Source organism: Acinonyx jubatus, chromosome B2 (genome assembly GCF_027475565.1).
Source record: "Acinonyx jubatus isolate Ajub_Pintada_27869175 chromosome B2, VMU_Ajub_asm_v1.0, whole genome shotgun sequence".
NCBI lineage: Eukaryota > Metazoa > Chordata > Mammalia > Carnivora > Felidae > Acinonyx > Acinonyx jubatus.
In genome coordinates this window covers 26983759-27007018 of record NC_069385.1, presented here as the reverse complement: position 1 = coordinate 27007018, position 23260 = coordinate 26983759, and the positions used below count along the sequence as shown (strand labels likewise).

The 23260-nt window shown below is 45.9% G+C and overlaps 1 protein-coding gene across 2 annotated transcripts; it reads left to right on the top strand.

Annotated features, from left to right (window-relative positions):
* Positions 1 to 7043: 7043 nt before the first annotated feature.
* Positions 7044 to 16999, top strand: HEBP2 (heme binding protein 2). Of its 2 annotated transcripts, none has more exons than XM_053222193.1 (4): positions 7044 to 7191; positions 8563 to 8698; positions 9663 to 9843; positions 15957 to 16999. In XM_053222193.1, exons 1-4 carry the CDS (start codon positions 7159 to 7161, stop codon positions 16153 to 16155), a joined length of 549 nt encoding a protein of 182 aa, XP_053078168.1. In that variant the 5' UTR covers positions 7044 to 7158; the 3' UTR covers positions 16156 to 16999. The 2 variants fall into 2 exon arrangements, with proteins under 2 accessions (XP_053078168.1, XP_026912580.1); XM_027056779.2 differs by lacking the exon at positions 7044 to 7191 and adding an exon at positions 7800 to 8030.
* Positions 17000 to 23260: the final 6261 nt, after the last annotated feature.

Genomic DNA, 23260 nt, shown 5'->3' with positions numbered 1-23260 from the left:
TTTCATGAATTCGAGCCCCAAATCGGGCTCTGTGCTGACAATGGGGAGCCTGCTTGGGATTCTCTCTTTCTTTCTCTCTCTCTCTCTGCACCCCTCCCCCTCTCTGCACTCCTTCCCCACTCATGCACATGTGCTTTCTCTCCAACTAAGCATTAAAAAAAAGAAGGTTGTCTTAGATTGGTCATAAGTGTATATTGCAAACTCTAGGGCAACCAGTAAACGAAGTTAAAAAAAAAAAAAGCATAATTGACATACTAAGAAATGAGACAAATGGAATCCTCTAAATTGCCTAGATAGCACCACAACTGGCAAGGAAATAAGACAAAAACAGAAGCAAAGAACAGGGCAGGGAATAGAAAACAGTAATAAATATGGTAGCTGCTAATCCAACCGTATCAGTAACACTTGAACCTTTGGTGGTCTAAATACACCAATTAAAGACAGATAGTATCAGAGTAGATTAAAAACAAGACTCAACTACATCGTGCCGACAAGAAACCACTATAAATATAAAGACACATATCACTAAAAATAAAAGGTTGGAGAAAGATATACTATGCTGCCACTAATCAAAAGAAAGCAGGGGTAGCTATATTAATTGCAGATTTCAGAGCAAGAAAAGTTATCAGGGATAAGAGTAGCATCACATAACATTAACGGGGTCAGTTCTACAAGGAGACATAGTAATGTTTAATGCTCATACACCTAACAGCAGAGTGTCAAAACACTTGAGGTAAAAACTGAGAGAGGGGCGTCTGGGTTGCGCAGTCAGTTGGGTGTCTGACTCCGGCTCACGTCATGATCTCCATGAGTTCCAGCCCCGAGTCGGGCTCTGGGCTGACGGCTTGGGGTTTGGAGCCTGGAGCCTGCTTCCGATTCTGTGCCTCCCTCTCTCTCTGCCCCTCCCCTGTTCATGCTCTCTCTCTCTCTTTCTCTCTCTCTCTCTCAAAAATAAAGAAACATTAAAAAAAAAAGTTTTAAAAACAACTGAGAGAACTTCCAGGGAAATTGATGAATCCGGGATTACAGGTGGAGATACCTCTCTGTCAGAAACAGATCTAGCAGGTGGAAAATCAGTAAGAAAAACAATACAACTTATCGAAATTTGTAGATACAGGAAAAGCCGTGCTTAGAGGGAATTTTATAGTGTTTAATGCACGTTTTAGAAAAGAAGAAAGATCCCAGATCAATAATTTAAGCTTTCACATTACAAAACTAGAAAAGGAAAAGTGAACTAAATCCAAAGTAAGCAGAAGAAAAGAAATAATAAAAAATTAGAGGCGAAATCAAGGAAAATGAAAACAGGAAATCAACAGAGAAAATCAAGAGAACCAAAAGCTGGCTCTTTGAAAATAAATAAAATTGATAAGGTCACAGCCAGGCCAACTAAGAAAAAAAGAGAAAATACAAATACTGATATCAGAAACAAAAGAGGGGCACCTGGGTGGCTCAGTCGGTTAAGCAAACGACTCTTGGTTTGGGCTCAGATCATGATCTCACAGTTAGGGAGTTCAAGCCACATGTCAGGCTCTGCACTGAGATTCTCTCTCTCCTCTCTCTCTGCCCCTCCCCTGCTTGTGCACATGCTCTCGCTCTCTCTCTCTCTCTCCCTCCCTCTCTCTCTCTCAAAATAAATAAATTAATTTAAAAAAAAAGAAATAAAAGAAGGGACATCACTATAGAATCTATAGATTCTATATTCTTCTTTTCTTTCTTTTTTTAAAGAAAAAATGATACAAAAGGAATATTATAAACAACTCCACGTCCATAAATTTGATAACCTAGAAGCAATGAACCAGCTCCTTAAAAGATATAATCTGTCAAAACTCATACAAAAAGAAATAGACTAAGCCTACATCCATTAAAGAAATTGAATCAATAATAACCTTCCAAAACAGAAAGCACCAGGAGACTGGGAAGGTCATCTAAATCAGTATTCTTCAAGGCATGATCCATGAAATGGTGCTGGCTCATAAACTATGTGTTACCAGTCTGAGATAAGACAGAGAAATTGACAGGAAGTGTCTAGAAATGCCATAGGAACTCAACATTTTTACAAAATCCATGCACTTCATCAGTAGACTCATCTCACTGAGCATGGTATAGACCAATTAAATTATTGTTGAACTCATGGGTTAAGAACCACATGGTGAGCAGCACATAGTCTTGTGCAGTAGAATCACATAGTGGTTTATGAGGAATTAGAATTTTATTTTTTAAGGCGAGAAGATGCTTCATCACAGACAGCTTGAGAAGCACTGATCTAGGAGACGAGATGTCCCAGGCATTGCTACTAAACTTTTCCTCCATCATGGAGCCAAGTCAATCTGCCACTGACCTCTCCCATGCTTGGAACTCATTCTGAACATGCAGGTCCAAACAAACTCAGGAGGCACTACCGGGGGAGACCATTATGCAGGACCCAAGAACAGGCTGAGAACCGACTGATTCATAGGTGTATGTTCGAGACTGGGGCTGAGCAGCTCCTCTTCTCAGAACGGGCACCTCTCCTCTAAAAACAGTCAGTAGGGAATCAAGTCCACCTCCTCCCAATTCTTTCATTTTTCCTAGTCAGGAAATAATGTAATAATGTATGGCAACCGCAAAAGCCCCGTAGATAAGAGTTTAAGGGAACATCTTAACTGCCCTTAGTTTTTAAAAAATGGCCCTTAATCAAATGATCTATTAAAAATATTTCCTCTTAACTACATCAAGGGTTTACTTTCTTTTCAAGAGCTTTTTGAGAATGTGAGTTATGCAGCTACCTAGCTGTGGCATAGTTGGCTATCTCTTTTCACTTCAAAGCATGATCCTCTTAAAAAATCAGTATGGATATGCTCCTTTCTTTTTTTAATAGCCACTCATCACAGTCTCAGAAATTATATCAGGCCTCCTATTGATCAGAATTGATGTTTTAATTTTTAAAGACATTCTCAGCTTTAGACCTGAGCCTTCTTACCCTTGACCCCACGTTCGAAAAAAAAAATGTCTCTTCATTTTCTGTGGCCCATTAGAAAGGTGATTCACAGGTGCTCCTAAAAACATTCAAGCACTATCTATGTGTCTGATATACATTCTGGCTGGCATTCATCCAACATTTAGCAAGCAATTATGTGTCAGGGACTGAGCAAAGTGCTTAGTGTAAAAGGGGTTCCATGGGTTGTTTTGTGTCTAAATAATGGAGGAGTATAATTCTCACCAAAACTAAAGGAGAAGCCCGACTAATGGAAACGTTACATTTCCTGTTAGACTAGCAAGTTGCTACACATTTTACAGTTACCATATTTCAGATAATGATTACTAAAAAAGACCAAATATTTAATTACATTATGGGTGTAAGAGTAGCCCCAGCACAAACAGTGACCGGACCATCAAATATGTGAAGACTAGGACCAAATTTTACTCATCACTAAAACCCACCAACATCTACTACAGCACTATACATAGAAGGTACTCTTTCAGTTATTCCCCGGGAAAACATATCACCCCAAACTTAGTGACATAAAAAAAAAAAACAACCATTTAATTGTGCTCACAGATTTTCTGGGTACTGCAGGGACGGCTTGTGTCTGCTCCACGATCTCCAGGGCCTCGGCTTGGAAGAAATCAGGGACGTCTGGAGATGATGCAGTGGTAATGGTGGGGAGGCAGCATGGGCTGAAAACGCGGTCACCCACATGTATAGGGGTTGAGGGTGATGCCAGCTGTCAGCCCAGACAGCTTGGAACCTACGCATGGATCTTCATGGAACTGCCTGGGCTTCCCTTCAGCCTGGTTGTTGAATTACAAGAGAAACTGGCCCAAAGAAAGAATCAGGTGGAAGTCCTTCATGATCTAGCCTCAGAAGTCACATAGTGTTACTTCTACTGTACTCACAAACCTGTCTTGTCTCAAGAAAAGGAAGCACAAGACCTCCATCTCTTGGTGGGGGGGTGGGGGGTGGGAGTGGGGAGGCATCAAAGTCACATGATAAGAACGGCATGTTGGATAGGAGATGATATTGCAACTTCTTTTGGGAGTGAAATCTGCCCCAAGTATGGAACAATCAGTGAACGACCCAATGATATCAATAATGAACATGAGTGCTTCTCTCAACTATTTGAGTTCTTTGAGACCACAGCGGGATTGTCCTTTCCCACCTCCTTGAGGTTCATCAAGGCCCTATGGTTTGCTTCCATCAGTGAAATATGAATGGAAGTCACTCGTGTAACTTACTGCAGGAAGCCTTTAGTTGATCTTCACGATTCACAGATTCTGTATTTGCAGTCACCCACTTGTTGGTATGTATTTGTAATCCCAAATCAATACTCACAGCACTTTCTTGGTCACTAGTGGGCATCTGCACGTGGAGAGGAGAGGGGTGAGAAGTTGGGAGCCTGGATGCACACGCTCCCAGCTGAGGCCCAATACGGCGGAGCTCAGCCTTCTGGTTTCAGCTCTCACGCAGTAAACAAGTGTCCTTTCTGCAGTCTGGGTAGTGCTATGTTTTTCACAGTTTTGTGCTTCTTGTGGATTTTGTTGCTTAAAATGGCCCCAAACACAGTGCTGAAGTGCCGTCTCCTGTGCCTCCGTGCAGGAAAGCTGGGATGTGCCTTTTGGAGACAGTATGCGTGTTATACAAGCTTCATTTAAGCATGAGTTCGAGTGTTGTTGGTTGTGAGTTCAGTGTTAATGAATCAACAATCTCTATTAAATAAGATATCTTTATACAAGAACACCTAGAAGACAAGGGACCACAGGCTCACAGGAACCTAACTCTGTATTTCCTCTAGAAGCAAGAGTTTAGTATTCAGTAATTCAATGTTCGTGATGACGTTATAGAACCAAGCTGCTGCCAGTAATGAGAATTGGCTGTGATTATGCTGCAGGGCCCCGCAGGGCTCTCTCCCCGTGTGCTGGGGTGAAGGGAGACACCTGCTGGTAGAACCGAGACACGGGGCGCCACCTGTGCCCCAAAGCTTAACTAGAACATCTCCTTCACAGTGTCATACCAACATTGATTAAATATGAGCTAATAGGAGCGCCCTGCTGACTCAGTCGATGGAGCATGCGACTCTTGATCTTGGGGTTGCGAGTTCGAGCCCCACACTGGGTGTCGCGATTGCTTAAAAATGAGATCTTTATGTATGAGCTAATAGAACAATTTTACCATAATTAATCAAGAAGAAAACTAGCTGGCTTATTCTGACATATGAGCATAAAACTTGAGCCTTCTGAATGTCATTAAATTCGTTCTAATTGACATCCTATTATTTGGAAATAAATCCTTTTCTTTCCCTCCTTCTGTTCTTTTACACGACTAATTATCACCTTATAACTATAAATAACTCAGCAGAGTCACCTGCTGTTACCTTCATTAATTGTACCTTCCACACCCTATTAAATGAACGTCTCCAAATTAAATGAACATCTGTTTTTCTATAAATAAAAGGCTCCCCCCTTAGAAAAGGCACTGAGAACTGTAAAAGGTACTCTGCAGAGGAGAAGAACAACAGATTTCTTAAACAACAATGTAAACTATTTCCTTTTTCTCTCAAAATTTTCTGCAAAGCGAAATTGTATTCCCGACTTTGCAAAGTCACCTACACAGTGGATCACACGTTATATAGGTTAAAAGCAACGGGCTGTTTTTTAAGAAACAGTCAAAACTCATTATTTAGCCTTCACTAAATAATTCAAACTTAGGTCGGCATAATAACATATTTGATGTTATCCACAGGCCACTGCACACTTGTTAGGGCAGGGAGGGAGAAAAGAAAAAAGAGAACATCAATTGCTTTGCAAGCAGAACCGTACAATGGGATATTATCCGACAATAAAAAAGAACGAAATACTAGCACATGCTACAACACGGATGACTCTTGAAAACATTACACTAAGAGAAAGAAGTCAGCCACAAAACACACATTCTACTCCGCTTATGTGAAATGCCCACAATAGGCAGAGCCACGGAGATGGAAAGTAACTTAGTGATTGCCAGGGGCTGGCTTACTCTTGCGTTTTTAGCTTATTAAAGAAATGTGCTTTGGAAGAGAAAAATAATGAGATCATGAAAGACTTAATGTGTAAAGACAGGGACTCTGCTCAGGGCCTTTAGAGGAGGGCCTTTAGAGGGCCTTCTAGAGGAGGGTGGTTTGCAACGATTCAAATGCCCATCCACCGATGAAAAATATTTTCCAGTGGAATATTTGTCAGCCCCAAAAAGGAATGCAGTACTGAAACATGCTACAACACGAATGGATGAAACTTGAAATATTTTGCCGAGTGAGACAAGCCCGTCATAAAGGACCACGTGCTCTCTGCTATGGTCTGTAGGTTTGCATCTCCCCGAAACTCCCATTTTGAAAACCAAATGCTCAGTGTGATGGTATTAGGAGGTGGGGCCTTTGGGAGGTGATTAGGTCAGGAGGGCAGACCCTTCACGAACAGGGTTAGTGTCCTTAGAAAAGAGGCCAGAGAAAGCTGCCTTGCTCCTTCCACCTTGTGAGGACACCAGCAGCAGTCTGCCACCAGAAGGGCCTCAGGTAACTCTCTGGCGTCCTGATCTGTGACTTCCAGCCTCCAGAACAGTGAGAAAGAAGTTTCTGTTGTTTATGAGCCACCAGTCTGCGGTGTTTTGTTACGGCAGCCTCACAGATTCAGACGAAGCACTATTTCGTTTATTTGAAAGGCCAGAAAAGGCAAACCTACAGAGACAGAGGACAGATTAGTAGTGGCCTAGGGCTGGGGATGGGGCACTGGGGAGAGACAGCTAAAGAATTTGGGGTTTGGGGGATGGGGAGAGGTGATAACAATGCTCTAAGGTTGATTGTAGTGGTGGTTGCATAACTGTAAATATACTAAAAACCACTGAATGGTACGCATTAAACGGGTGGATTTTATGGTATGTGATTTCCATCTCAATAAATCTCTTAGAAAAAAAATAAAGAATGAATCTAACAAAACGTTTGTTTTAAAGGCACTAGAGTCCTGTGGCTGTACCCCCCCCCCCATTTCTCTGTTCCCCTTTCACCTCCCTCTCCCCAGCCTGAAAGTTCTAGTTGGAACGACTTAGAGGTTTGGGGGTCATTTCAAGGAAAGGTCAGTAAACAAGGACACTTGAAGACCGTCTCCAGGCACGACTGGGGCGCCATCTGCCTCCTCCTGCGAGGGACCCTGATGGCTGTCTGGCACCTTGGACACCGTCTAGGTGTGAGGAGGGCCTCACGCCCCTGGCCGGGCCCCTTTCCAACTCGCGCATGGAGCCCTGGGCCCACGGGGTGCCAGCAGACACAGGCGAGGTTGGAGCCGGTAGGCGCCAGCCCACCGTCGCCCTGGGAGGGCAGGCTCCCTCCCGCCTTCGCGGAGTGCACCTAGGGTGCTGGCCGGCGCTCCCGCCGCTCCCCGGGAGCAGCCAGGTCTGCAGGACCGGCTCCCAGCGCGGGTGGAGCCGCGGAGACCTTCCCGAACCGGTTACACCAGAAACCCCGAAAGCCAGTTGCTTTGTCCTCCACCGCCCCGCTCCCACAGTGGACACCTTGGCGCGCCTGTTAACTTAAAAAGCAAGGGCGAGGGAGGGAGTCCGAAAGGAAGCCGGGCCTAAGCGGACCCTGCAATCCGGACCCCGGCCCTCACCCCTGCGGAGGGAATCCGACAAGGGGGGCGCGGCCCCGGCGGGAGCAGCTCGGGTGGGAATCCGGGCTCCCGCGGACGCAGCGCCCCCTCCCGGCCCAGGCCGGGGCGGCTCCCGCGGACGCGGGTCCCCGGCACCGAGGGGAGGAGGGACGCGCGTCGACGCGGTGACCGGGGCGCGGGGCAGCGCGGGGGCGGGGACTCGGGGGCAGGCGGGCGCGGCGCGCACACGCAGCGGGGCGGCCCGGAGCGGCCCCGGAGCGGCCCCTTCCTGGCCCCGCTCGCCAGCCTGTCTCCCCGGAGCGTCGGCGCCGCCCATGGCCGAGGTGCTGGAGCCGGACCCCGCGACAGCCGAGCGCGCGGCGGCCCAGTCCGTGGAGACGCCGGGCTGGACGGCCCCGGAGGACGCGGGCCCCCAGGTAGGCGCCTCCCACGGGCGCGGAGGGTGCGGGCCGGAGCGCGCCGGCTGATTTGCGGTGGGGCCGGCGGGTCCCACAGATTTTAGTAAAAAGTACAATTTTTGAAGTCGTCTGGGCCCCCAGATGGGGAAATGCTGCCCAGATGGGGAAATTCGGTCGGTTAGCCGTAATCTGTGGCTACATCTTCACTTCTCTTGAGGTTAAAAAAGAAAAACGAATTAGCCGCAGTGGGACCCTCCCGGCCCAGGGGACGTAACAGATGCTCGGTCTCAACGAGAATAGAGCCGACCGACTCCCCCACCCCTGCGTGTGGGGCCGAGGCCTCCAGCGGCTCAAATCCAAGGATGGGAGCCTCAGGGGAGGGGCCCTGCCCGGTTCTAAGGAACCAGAACCAGACGCCCATCCCAGCGGGGCGCAGGTCCTGAGATCAAGGGCAATCCTGGTGGACCCGAGACCAAGTCACCTGTTCTGTTGCCTCTCAACGTCCTGCCTTTTTAGAATTGCTTCCCAAGTTTCCTCTGTTCTATTTTAGCCCGGAAGTTACGAGATCCGACATTATGGACCAGCCAAATGGGTCAGCACTTCCGTTGAGTCTATGGACTGGGATTCAGCCATCCAAACTGGTTTTACGAAGCTGAACAGCTACATTCAAGGCAAAAATGAGAAAGGTGAAGACAATTTACCTTATAATTTTATATATATATATAATATAGTGGCTGAGTGCCCAGGCTTATTCTTGCGTTTTAGCTTACTAAAGAAATATACTTTAGAAAAATAATGAGATCATGAAAGACTTAAAGTGTGAAGACAGGGACTCTGCTCGGGGCCCTTAGCAGAGTCTAGAGGAGGGTAGTACTGGGTAGTGCTTTTCAGCCTCTGTTCTTGTCTGTTTCTGCCGGATGAACTGGGCCTCTGTGTAGCTAGTGTTAAGTCCTTTTCATGGCGAATGCTTCCAGATAATTTGGTGACTGCTATGGTAAGAGTCATCAGGAGGTAGGAAGGTACAAAGAACACAAGATCCAGGGTCTCCAGACATCTGGTTCTGGCTCTGGTGCTATTTATATTTTACCAGTTCACTTAGTCTACGGGATCTCAGTTTCTGAATTGTAAAATGTGACAAATAGACTGGACTCTATGATCTCTAATTTTCCTTTCTATCCCTAAAACTAGAATGTATTAACCAAAAATATTAATCGTACAGAAAGTGCTTAATGTGGCCAGTGGATAATTGAATCATTTTCCCTTATTTATTATTATTATTTTGAGAGAGAGTGCATGAGTGAGCATGAGTGGGGGAGGGGCAGAGAGAGACAGAGGGAGAGAGAGAGAATCCCGGACTGCACATAGTGCAGAGCCTGACATGGGCTCAAACTCACAAACTGTGAGGTCATGACCTGAGCTGAACTCAGGAGTTTGACACTTAACCGACTGAGCCACGCAGGCGCCCCTTGCCCTTATTTTTTAAAGATGCAAATTATCTCAAAGGTAAATTTTATGTCGGTAGCATAAGGTAAGTCAGGAAACTCAGATCAAAGAAATTAATAGATTCAGTCTTTAGAAGTAGCCATGCAGATACTAAATCTGCTTTCACGGTCCTTTCATGGTATTTAAACTCATTATTTTATGGCCCAGAGATGAAAATAAAGATGACCGCTCCAGTGACAAGCTACGTGGAGCCCGGTTCAGGCCCTTTTAGCGAGTCTACCATTACCGTTTCCCTGTACATCCCCTCTGAACAGCAACCTGATCCGCCCAGGCCTTCAGAGTCAGATGTCTTCATTGAAGACAGAGCAGAAATGACCGTGTTCGTCCGGTAAGTGGTAGACAGTTTAGAGCCCTGCGGACTGCCGGTTTTCCTTGCCTGCACTCAGTTTAGCTCCTATGCAATTTCAGTAGGCTTTTCGCCCTTGCACAAAAAAGAGGTCTGATGCATTTTGTGGTGTTTTCCTGCTGGGTTAGTTTTACATGTTACTAAGGGTCTCTTGCAAGGTATAATCACTTCGTGTCATGAAGAGTCTGTGTCACAGACCTTCCGCAAATAAGACGCGATGCACATCATTCTCAAAGCACAAGACTGCCCTTACCTGCCATCGAGGTAAACCGGTACGAAAATCCTAACACATGGTGCACGGTACCCCTCCTCCCGGCTTCGAGGTTCTGAGAGCCCCAGACTCTTCCCTGCGTTCTCCAGCCCAAGGGATGGTACCCGCTTCCTGCAGTTACTGCCTCTGTTAGTTGAGTGGTTCCTATGTACCGTTTCAGACTTGCAGTAACTGTTTGACGCATTCCTTCAATTCTCTCTGTTGAAATTTAAAAGCACACACGGAATGTGATAACAGTCTCATATGGGAGTCCCTTTATTCCATTCTGTCCCTCTTGTCACCACCAACCTGCTAAAAGCATCTGTTTCTCTGTTTCCCATGTACTCCTCAGAACACCACCGTCTGGAAGAGACCGCACCATCTCCTTGAAACTGCCCTTGCCACCCTTGGCAGTGCCCTTGCATTTGTCATATGATGGCAGTCCTTGCCCGTGTGACCCCTGAAGCCTTTGTGTATCGTATATGGACTTTGTATATTGACTAATCTATTCTCTGGATACTTACACAGCCTGTTAAGTCTGAGAACGTCACTCTCTGGCCGTTTGTCTCGTCCTGTTCCTCTCTTTCACCTGTCCCTCTCTCTCACCCTGTTCCTCTCTCTCACCCAAGAATGCTCCACATTGACCCTCATGTCAGAACAGACTTACTCTGGGTGATCTGTTTACAAAGCTCTAACTCCCTGTGTCCCGTGACTCTCCTATTGTCTCTAGCCCTGATTTCTCTACTTGTTGGACATTTCCATGTGAAGGGTGTGGGGATTAAACTCAACAGCTCTAAAAATGAGCCTTCCCCCAATTGCCAGTTTATAGGGGCAGTGATCTTCTAGTGGCTGTCTCAGAAAAGGACCTCATTTGACAATAAATTTCATATATTGAAAAAATAAAATAAAGAGCTATTAAAAAAAAAGAAAAGAAAAGGGCCTCATCAGCCAGACAGCCTCCCCAGCAGAGGTCTCCACGGCCACCAGCAGCGCGCTCTTCCCTGACAACTGATTGCCAGATCTGGTACATTCTCCTTGGAAATGATCCATGATTCTGTTCCCTTCCCTCCATCCCTGGGACTTCCTCAGGACCTCATCTTACGGGAACCACATCCAAGTCATCTTCGTGTACCCTAGTGCTTGGCACAGTGCCCGATCCCCCGCAGATGCTCGGATGTTTATTCATCTCAGATCTCGTGTGTTCCGCCTCAGCAGCCTCCCGGCTGTTGGGAGCAACCTGCCCGCCCTTGTCTTCCTGTCCCGCTCCACACTGGAGTCCTTGATCTTCCTTACTACGGCAGCAGCAAAGCAATAAACCCCAACCTGGGACTTCACTAAAAATCTCCGTGGCTTTCACTTGCTTCAGGGTGAAGTTCAGATTGTTCACGATGTCTTTTATCACGTGACCCAACCCCATCTCCCCACTGGTTATGTTCCCCTGACCTTCCCACCCTTCACTGAGCAGGCCATTTCTTCCATCTCTCTCTCTGTCTTTTTAAGTTCTGATTTAAGTTCCAGTTCGTTAACGTACAGTGTAATGTTAGTTTCAGGTGTATGATACAGTGATTCAGCACTTCTGCACTTTACCCCGTGCTCGTCATAGCAAGTGCCCTTCTCAGTCCCAGTCACCTATTTAACCCATCCCCCCACCCACCTCCAAACCATCAGTTTGTTCTCTATTGGTAAGAGTTTGTTTTTTGGTTTGCTTCTTGTTGGGTGTGTGTGTGTGTGTGTGTGTGTGCCTTTGCTCATATGTTTTGTTTCTTAAATTCTACATATAAGTGAAATCATATGGTATTTGTTTTTCTCTGGCTTATTTCATTTAGCATTATATTCTCTAGCTCCATCCATGTTGTTGCAGATGGCAAGATTTCATTCTTTTTTATGCCTGAGTAATATTCCAGTGTGTGTGTGTGTGTGTGTGTGTGTGTGTGTGTGTGTGTGTGTGTATACACCACATATTATGTATATACCACGTCTTCTTTATCCATTCACCAATTGATGGCCACTGGACGCTGGGCTGTTTCCATGCTTTGGCTGTTGTAGATAATGCTGCTATAAACATCAGGGTGCATGTATCCCTTCAAACTAGTATTTTTGTATTCTTTGGGTAAATAAATACCTAGTAGTGCAGTTGTTGGATCGTAGGGTAGTTCTTTTTTAACTTTTTGAGGGACCTCCATACTGTTTTCCAGAGTGGCTGAACCAGTTTGCATTCCCACCAGCAGTACAAGAGGGTCCCCCTTTCTCCACATCCTTGCCAACACCCGTTGTTTCTTGTGTTGTTGATTTTAGCCATTCTGACAGGTGTGAAGTGATATCTCATTGTAGTTTTGATTTGCATTTCCCTGCTAAGTGATGTTGAGCATCTTTTCATGTGTCTATTGGCCATCTGTATATCTTTTTTGGAGAAATGTCTATTCGTGTTTTCTTTCTTTCTTTTTTTTTAATGTTTATTTATTCATTTTGAGAGAGAGCAAGAGAGAGACCACGTGAGTTGGGGAGGGGCAGAGAGAGGAGGAGAGAGAATCCAAGCAGGCTCCATGCTGTCAGTGAAGAGCCCGACGTGGGGCTCTGTGCATGTTTTCTGCCCATTTTTAAATTGGATTGTTTGGCTTTGGGGGTGTTGGGTTTTATAAGTGCTTTATATAATTTGGATACTAACCCTTTATCAGATATCTTATATGAAAATATCTTCTCCCATTCCATAGGTTGCCTCTTAGTTTTGTTGATTGTTTCTTTCGCTGTGCAGAAGTTTTTTATTTTGACATAATCCCTATAGCTTGTTTTTGCTTTTATTTCCCTTGCCTTAGGAGACATACCTAGAAAGAAGTTGCTGTAGGTGATGTCAAAGAAGTGACTGCCTGTGTTCTCTTCTAGGATTTTATGGCCTCAGGTCTCACATTTAGGTCTTTAACCCATTCTGAATTTATTTTTGTGCATGGTGAAACAGAGTGGTCCAGTTTCGTTCTTTTGCATGTTGCTGTCCAGTTTTCCAACACCATTTGTTGAAGACACAGTCCAATATTCCATTAGATATTTGTTCCTTCTTTGTCAAAGACTAATTAACCATATAAATGTGAGTTCCTTTCTGGGTTTTTTATTCTGTTCCACTGATCTATGTGTCTGTTTTTGTGCCAGTACCATACTGTTTTGATCACTACGGCTTTGTAATATAACATGAAGTCTGGAATTGTGATGCCTCCAGCTTTGCTTTTTCTTTTTCAAGGTCGCTGTGGCTATTCAGGGTCTTTTGTGGTTCCATACAGATTTTAGGATTGTTTGATCCGGCTCTGCGACAGATGTCGTTGGTACTTTGATAGAGATTGCATCGCATGTGTAGATTGCTTTGGGTAGTATTGACATTTTAACAATATTTCTTCTTCCGGTCCATGAGCATGGAATGTCTTTCAATTTCTTTGTGTCTTCTCTGTTTCTTTCATCGGTATTTTTTAGTTTTCAGAGTACAGGTCTTTCATATCTTTGGTTAGGTTTATTCCTAGGTATCGTATTGTTTCGGGCGCAGTTGTAAATGGGATTGATTCCTTAATTTCTCTTTCTTCTGCTTCATTATTGGTGTGTAGAAATGCAACTGATTTCTGTACGTCGATTGTATATCCTGCGACTTTGCTGAATTCCTCTATCCTTTCTAGCAGTGTTTTGGTGGAGTCTTTCGGGTTTTCTATCTATAGTATCCTGTCATCTGCAAAGAGTGAAAGTTTTACTTCTTCCCTGCCAGTTTGCATATATTTTAATTTCTTTTTGTTGTCTGATTGCCGTGGCCGGGATCTGCCACATCTCTTTACCTGTGACCTCAGGCAGGTTTACTCACATGTTCTTTGCCTAAAGCTCTTCTTTTGTAAGATGTGTATAGTCACAGTGCCTACCTGTCTCATAGGGTTGCCATGACGATTACATCAGTTGATGTCTGTTAAATACTTAAAACAGACACATCGTCTTCCTACTAGCTCTAGCTTCCTCTTTCCCCTCTTCCTGGAGCATCCACTTTTCCCCTTCGGGACTTGTATCAAATAGTACCTCATCTGTGATGCCTTCCTCAGTTTCTCCCATCAGCCAGCCACTCTGTTCTCCTATTATTCTCAGTTATAATGATCTACGTACAGACTGTAACTTTCTCAAGAACACAGCAGCATGGTACATGTTCATACCCTGCAGCTCCTGGCAAGGGCAGGTGCGTGGGAAGGGAATCAGATGTTTGTGTACTGAGTAAAGCTGTGGATGGATCACTGTAGAACAATGTGTCTTCAGAAAACAAAAGATGATTTCTAACTAGGGGGCTCAAAACTTGACTTCAAGGAAGAAATGGGATCCGAAAGTCCGTTCCCTTTTGGCAGAGCATACTGAAAGTTGGCTCTTGGTTAAGGAAATATTAAATGTAGGAAGCAAAATATTTCTCAACACGTGGTTCAGAGTTATGATTATCAGTCAGCATTCTGAAAATTAGAACCGTGTTATCAATTTATCTTCAATGTTTTATTTCATGTACATGTACATCCATCGATTCCTATACCATTCAGTGAGGATTTGAAAGATACTAGGTGTCTGATGAACATTGTTGAATGAAATAGACATGGTTTGTACCCTTGAGAGCTTACATCTTAGCTGAAGAATGGTAGGACCAATCGTTCCATTGGCACATTGACAATAAAACCTATGCTACAGAAGGCATAATGGGAATATGTTTCATTTTCTGTGTTTCCTATTCTTAACCTTCAAAATCAAATTCATCGTGTTTACATGTTGGCAACTCAGCTAGGTCTATGTACCATCATAATTTAACCTCAGGACATTTTTGTTTGTATACTTTAAAATCTATACTTAAACTTTTATTCTCTTTCCCCACTTTTTATAAATCTTCTGCCTGTCTTTTCTTCCCCATCCCCATAGCAACCGCCTAACTGGCTCCTTCCCTCCAGTCTATTTTCCATCTGTCTTTCCCAGATCCTATCAAGTTACTTTTCTGCTCACCATCCTTCAAATAATCTCTGAAGGCCTTGGGATGACATACAAGTCTCTTCTTTCTGGCTCTGACTCACCTTTCAGAGCTCATTTTGTGGCTCACTATGAACATGCTTTGTGTTTTTGAACTTCTGTTCATTTTCTTATCCTTCTCCATTTTCCCTTTTTCTACCCAGCAAGACCATCCATTCCAGCCAACTGCATCCATTCCAGACCCAACTCAGAGGCTATCCCTTACTCCTGGGTCAGTCGTATCCTCAGTGTTCCCAAGCATATTGATCCTGTCTCTGTTAAATCTCTTCTCGGGCTAGATATAAAGAGCTGCCTAAATGTTCCTCTATAAATTGTTACATTCGAAACTGTATCATACTCATCTGTAATGTAGAGCCTACCCTTTTCCCCAGGAGAGGAAGAAAGGGGAAATATTCCACAACAAACTGAAAGTCTGAAAGGGAATCTTCTAAGGGGCTTTCATTGTCACCACTGACCAGCAGCATCAGCATTATTGGGAGCTTGTTAGGAACACGGTTGCCCGGGCCCCACCCCAGACTTTCTGAATCAGCATTTTAGCAAGTTTCCCAGGTCACCTGTACGCTTCTTAGTCTGAAAAGCAAGACTTAGAGCACGAAATGGTGAAAGTCCCAAATCTGCCTGCCAGCAGATGGGACACGTGCCTCCTCCGGGGTCTCCTCAGTGAGGCCGCTTGGAGAATGGACACCAGAGGAGAATGCTGGGGGGCAGCGGGGGAGGGGGCGGGGGGAGCTTGGGAGCAGCACTTAATAGTACCGGCTTCTGCTTGCCTCTTCAGACTGACCTTTATGTCAGCATGAGCCTCATTCGTGGTTATTTGCTTTCTCCTTCGCAGGTCTTTCGATGGATTCTCTAGTGCTCAAAAGAATCAAGAACAACTTTTGACATTAGCCAGCATGTTGAGGGAAGAAGGAAAAGTTTTCAATGAGAAGGTTTACTATACCGCAGGCTACAACAGTCCTTTCCAGTTGCTTGATAGAAATAATGAAGTGTGGTTGATTCAGAAAAATGAACCCTGCAAAGAAACTGAATGAGGGAAAAAAGGAAGTACCATTGCTTAGCGTAGATATTCAACGTACCGACATGTAAAATGCAGGTCTAGTATCTCTACCGGAGAGAACTATGGTGATTTGAGCTTATTTCCAAGGTGCCTTTTAATGCTTGAAGCTTTATCTAGATACACAGGTAATAGGGGAGAGTCTTCTAGAAACATGAGAAGCAGTCACAGCTCTGGAGGGTGGGTATTTCTATGAGGGTCCAGGAAGTGTCTTATTGCTTGACCCTTCTTCGCTGTATCACAGTCATGTTGGCCTTTTTTGACTTGAATTTATGTCATTTGGATGTTATCCCCTCTAGCTATTATCAATAAAAATGCTAAAGAGGTATCCTGTGTGGAACAGTTCGGCTCTCAAGCCTAGAGAGGTGACCTTCAGCTGAGAACAGAAATCAAATTCTTTTGCACCTTTTAGGTTGTGATTTTTGATACGAGACAAGCTAGGTTTCTGGCTTTGAAATTATTATGGATATAAAATTTCAAAACCTCAGGCAATTATTTTTCCAAAGGTATTTGTTTGCACTGATTATTTATTGTTTTTTTGCCAAAAAGAAATTAAATTTCTTTTTCAGCTCACTTAATAAAACCAACAGGAGGACTCCTTCTAGCCCTCCCACTAGAATATCCACAGTACCAGCCTCTACTGGTAGGAGGTAAATATTTCTAATATTTACTCTAGAGTTCTATATAAAATAGACATCTCTTATGCAATAAATTCCATTTGAAAGAAGAGAAGCATACTTCTGATGACCGGCATTTAGTTGTGATCTGAAACATGTTCAATAAAAAAAGTTGAGTGGTGCCTCGGCGGCTCAGTTGGTTGAGCATCCGACTCTTGATTTTGGCTCAGGTCATGATCGCAGGGCTTGCACTCACTCTGTGTCTCTGAGATAAGATTGAAAACGGGGCCCCCGGGTGGCTCAGTCTGTTAAGCATCCAACTTCAGCTCAGGTCATGATCTCACGGTTTGTGGGTTCGAGCCCCGCGTCGGGCTCTGTGCTGACGGCTCTGTGCTGACGGCTCTGTGCTGACGGCTCTGTGCTGACGGCTCGGAGCCTGGAGGCTGCTTGGGATTCTGTGTCTCCCCCTCTCTCTGCCCTTCCCCTGCTCACACTCTGTCTCTCTCAAAAATAAACATTAAAAAAATTTCTTTATTACAATTAAAGTTTAAAAATGGATTTTGTACTATTCAAGCACAGCATATCCCATTTTTCCCTTCTCTTCCATAAATTATAAACTAAAACATTTTTCAGCCCTAAATCCGGAGAATATTTCTCATAGCAATGAATCCGTTGTTGTAATTACGTGGCTGGCACCGACTACAAAATATCTCTTATGTCAACGTTTCTATGGAGATGTTTTTCTTCTCTTATTTATAGGAAATTTATGTGTGGGCTTTTTTAAAAAGTTTATTTATTTTGAGAAAGAAACCGAGCGAGTGGGGGAGAGGCAGAGAGATAGAATCCCAGGCAGTCTCCACACTGTCAGCACAGAGCCTGATGCGGGGCTTGAACTCATGAACCATGAAATCATGACCTGAGCCGGACGCTTAACCGACTGAGCCACCCGGGTGCCCCTATGCTTTTTCCTAAGGCTAAACCATCCACCTGTGCTTTTGGTCTAATTCTTGTTCCATCAGTTATGCTTCTGCTCTCCTCTTCAGGCTTTCCTGCCCCACATGCTCCAACCACTCTGTCAACAGGGTCAGATTCTGCCTGATCCTCCCCGCCCCCCCCCCAAATTAAATCCTAGTTCCCCCTAGACCCTTATGTGGGGCAATCATTCCCATCTCTCCTTTGCCTGGATTGTCCCATTTCCCTGGGAAGAGTTATCCAGCTTCCTTGGGAGTTCAAGGTTTTAAGGAGGGATCCCAGGGATCGTGAGAGGGATTAAGGTGGGCGCACCCCCCACCCCCAGCCACCAATTCTTCCCATAGAGCCGTCTACATTTGTCAATGTTTATGTCACTTTTTTGTAAGATTGTCTTTCTAGAAGTCTGAAAACGGTTCCCTTAACACCCAGTGCGTGTCATGTGTTCCTTCTTCTCTTGTTATCACTTAACCTGTTTCTCTCAACGTTTCACCATGTGAACACCTGCTGTGTTCCAGGCCCGGCACCAGGCGCAGGGCTGCTGCACAGTGGTGGGGAGAAACCGCCCTCATCGGCAACTTTGTAAATTAACAAACCCTGTAACGCCTTTTGCTCTTCCATTCAGTCCCCCCGCCCCCCTCCTGAGAAGTACAGCAGGGAGTGTCCTCTTGGAGTCTGTATTCTAGAGACGGAGAGCGTGCAAATGAAATGAGGCCCTGGGATAGAATGTGGCTTGGCAGGGGGCAGTGGACCTCACACAGGGGGTCAGGCCAGACCTCTCCGAGGAAGAGACGTTTGAGACGGGGATGGCGAGAAGGAGCCAGTCAGATGAAAGCCTGGCGGGCTGGGGACCTCTTGGGCAGAGATGGCCATGTCAAAGGAAGAGGCCACCTTCGGTATTCAGAACAAAAGGCTGCACGTAGTGCTTGCTGAGCAAGAGAGAACTGAGCTTGCACAGTCTCTCTGGACAAAGAAAACTGCTGACCTTGAACGGGGTTTCAGGAAGCAGTGGGGTCAAGGGTTAGCAGACTTCCCGAATCCCTTAGGAATGGAGGGTTAGTTGTGGAGGCGTGGCTCCCAGAGTGAGGCTGCTGGGAGATTACTGATGTGGAGTTGTCATTGATCATTTCTGGGACTTCCGTGGAACTGTGGCCAAAGACCAGTCGTTTCTTTTCTGAGACTGGGGGTTGTGGCAGGCAAGCCCATGGACATGTGCCCCTCAGATCCACCTTCGAGAAAGGACCAGCTGCCTGGCTCTGAGGGGTGTGGTCAGATGACATCTCCAGCTGATACTTTCTTCAGGGTCTGCTGCAGATTCAAGGGTCTGCTGCTATGCCCGAGCGAGGCAGTGGGAGCTGACAGCGTGCTGTTTTCTGGCATCTTCCAGCCAAAGACCGAGCAAGGTGGTGGCCCAAGAACTAGCTATTTCTGCCCAACCCAGGACCCTTCAACAACAACCACAACAACAACAACTGTGAGAGAGCCAGAACCTCTTTGGTAACTTGCTAAGAAGCCCTCACCTCACACAGAAATTAAGCAGAAGAAGCTGGAGGTCAAGTACGGGAAGTGATGGTAAAAGTAGTAACCACCAAAAACGTTCAACAAGCCAGGTTTGTTCTGCCAAGGTCAGGACCAAACTCGGATAATGAGAAGGGGACACCGGGTGGATGCCCCCAACAGTTTTGACCCCCCTGAAAGTTTCTGAACACTCTGGGCCTGCAGAAGAGGCTCTCCCTTTCCCCATTAAGAACTTGAACCACCCCTCCCCCTTCTCCCACCCTAACAGGAGGAAATGCAAGACGCATAGAGATCTGGCCCTGTAAGGCAACAGGTGCCCTAGCCGCTGACCTACCCCATCTCCCAGGTCGATACCCAAGGTTAAGTCATAGCACCACCTGGCTGGGGTCATGCCAGGCCGGATGAAGGAAGCAATGGATAATGTGCCGAAGGTACTGTAGGGGCAGGGGCCAGGAGCGCACCCGTGGGACCAGGTTCCGCAGGTGCTCGGTCAGAAGACTGGATGGAGGGAATGTCTACGATTTGGGAATGTCACTCAGGACACGGGATTTAACACCGAGAGACAAACTGCAGGCAATGGTGCAGACTCAGTGCCTTAGGGTAGGTGACTCCCAGAGGCCTGGAAAAAGCGATAGAAATGTTGAAACGCCTGAACTGCCAAGAGAGATATAATAGAGGAAGGAATGCCAAGCTCCCAGAAGGGGCCTTGCTGGAAAGGATAATTAGCCAAGGCAATAAGACCCATCAGGAGACTTTCGCCTCATCTGCTAGGGCTGCCGTAACAAACCACATAGCCAGGGTGGCTCAAGCAGCAGAAGTACCTACAGTGCTGAAGGCTGGGAATCCTAAGATCAAGGTGTTGGCCAAGTCAGTGCCTGGCGAGGGCTGGCTTCTGGCTTTGCAGACAGCCGTCTTCTTTCTCTACCCCTACGCAGCAGCTGGGGGGAGGTATCGGAGGAGGTCACCGAGAAGACACCACCGCCATTTGACCCAAGAGCTGGACCCAGGTAGTTGGAGGCTCCCACCTCTGCCCTGTCCTTGGAATGTGTGTCCCACTTGCCCTTCCCGCTCCTAGATGCCCCTGCAAGGACACAGCCTTGGGGTAGAGATGGTGATGGGACGGGATGCCTGGGTGGCTCAGTTAAGCATCCGACTTCGGCTCAGGTCATGATCTCGCGGTTCGTGGGCTTGAGCCCCACATCCGGCTATGTGCTGACAGTTCAGAGCCTGGAGCCTGCTTTGGATTCTGTGTCTCTCTCTCTCTCTCTCTCTCTCTCTCTCTCTCTCTCTCTGTGCCTCCCATGCTCACACTGTCTCCCTCTCTCTCTCTCTCAAAAATAAATAAACATTAAAAAAATAAAACAGAAGTGGTGATGGGACCATCTGGACTGGATACATGACTCACCCAGTTAAGGCCTCTTACGTGCAGCCATCCCCCCTTGTCTGCAGGGGAGACATGCTAAGACCCCCAGCAGATGCCTGAAATCGCAATAGTACTGAACTCTCTATATACTGTTTCTTCCTATACATACATCCCTATGATACAGCTTGAATTTTTAAAAATTAGGCACAGTAAGGGGTTAACAATAACCAATAATAAAATGAAAACAATATAATAATATACTCTAATGAAAGGTTTATGAATATGGTCTCTCTCTCAAAATCTTACTGGACCGTACTCACCCTTCTTGCGATGATGTGAGATGATAAGGTGACAAGATGAAGTGAGGTGAGTGACAGGGGCATTGTGAGGTGGCGTTAGGCCGCTACTGACCCTCTGACCGTACTTCACACGGAGGATCATCTGCCGCCGGGATTGAGGTTGGCTGCGGGCACCCGGAGCTGTAGGGATCGAAGGTGCACCTAAGGGGGGTCTACTGTAAACATCAGAGGTTGGGGGGGTTGCAGAACACCACTCATCCTACAGCCAGTCACCTAAGGCAAACCTCATGGGTTCCCTTGCTTATCAAAACTGCCACCTACCGGTATGGAGCGGTCTACCTCTTTTCTTTGGTCCCTCCCTGCCCTCCGTGTTCGGGGGCCAATTTCAGAGGACACCTGGGATGTTCCTGAGGCAATTGTGAACCAACAAGAGGCAGCTCTGGTCTCTTTCTCTTCTTATAAGCACAATGATCCCATCTTGAGGACTCCACCTCATGACCTCATCAAAATCTATTTCCCAAGGGCCCCATCCCCAAACACCATCGCATAGGTGGCTAGGACGTCCTCGTATGAATTGGGGGGGGGGGAGGGGGGAGGGGTGGCAATAATTCATTCCATCCATAGAAATAATGTTCCTTGGGAAGGCCCAGAGGACCGGCCATTTAGCAAGGCCACTGGGAAGGCACAGATGAGAGGTGTGTGAGCAAAACCACGTTGCTCGGCCGCAGCTCTGCTCTGCAGTCCAGACCGGCAGGACTGGCTGGGGTGGAGTCTGGCTTGCTGACGACAGTGGGGGTGATGAGGAGACTGTGACGAGCTAAGGTGGCAGTGCTAACTGCAGACACCAGGGTGCATTATCACATTAACCACTAAGGTGGTAAGGCCAGTCAAGGCAGGCACCTAGGTGGCTCAGTTGATTAAGCGTCTGACTTTGGCTCAGGTCATAATCTCACGGTCTGTGAGTTCAAGCCCCATGTTGGGCTCTCTGCTGACAGTTCAGAGCCTGGAGCCTGCTTCAGATTCTGTGTCTCCTTCCCTCTCTCTCTCTGCCCCTCCCCTGCTTGTGCTCTGCCTCTCTCTCTTTCTTTCTCTTAAAAATAAGTAAAAATTTAAAAAAAAGAAAAGAAAAGAAAGGGCAGCCAAGGGAACCTAACCTGTAGTCTTATGGAGATGGTTAATAGAACATGGCATCTGGAGGGACAAAATAGATGGGGTAGCCAACAAGGTAATGCTTTATACGTGATCAAAAGCAAGAAAAGATAAGCAGGGGACTGAGATCTCCCCTTCCCCACAACTGTAATCCCTTGCCCAGTTTCCAGAGTTGAGCCTCTTTTCAGACCCAAGACTCACTGACTGAAAAGATGGTTGGATTCCCAGGGAAAAGATCCCTGAAATATTTCAGCGAGTGTGCAAAGTAACGAGTCCCCCGATATTTTTCTAAATATCCATTGGGGATGTACATTGGAGAAAGAGAAATACCCAGATACACTGGGGTCCAAATTGACACTGGACACCCAGAAACCCAAAGTGTCATCATAGTTGCCCTCCCCCATTAAGTGGGACCATACAGAGGTTAGGAAATAAATGGAGTTCTACTCAAAGCTTGGCTTCCAGTTGGTCCCTGTGTTTGTAGACCAACCAGTCACTGGCTATTTCCTCAATTCCTGAATGTATAATTAAGATTGAAATACTTGGAAGGTAGGACAATCCCACACTGATTCCTTGACCTGTGAGGAAAGAGTGTAAACTTAGAACCCCCCCCCCCCAAATCAGGGCACTAAATCAAAAACAATATTCCACGTCCACTTCTGGCTGTGACGGTAAAACCAGACATTGAAAGTGCATAGCAAATGACTGTGTTCTCAGAGAAGGGGGGCGGGAATGGTGAGTTCAAAGAACGTTGAAGCTTATGTTTTCAAGGCTGCTTCTAGGCAGTGAAGCAGGAGGGGGAAGTCAAATGGAGACCAGCAGTCGCACTGAGTTGGAGAGACAGAGATCAGTATTAAGGGATGCCAAAGTGTAAAAGTTAAAATAAGTAAAAATTAAAAAAAATTGTTTCTGCTGAATTGTTGAGCAGCATGGAGGATGAAGAAACATACACACACACACACACACACACACACACCTCTATACATCTACAGTGAGTCCTCTTGAGTCCTTGGCCAAGCACTGGTCTGTGAAAGTATAAAAAGAAACTACCCAAGCCAAGAACTGAAAAATTAGAAAGCAGTAAAAGTCATGATTCACGGATTTTATTTAGGTTTGGGAACAGTTTTTGTTTTGTTGGTTGTTGTTTTAGGGAGCAGTTTTTTGTTT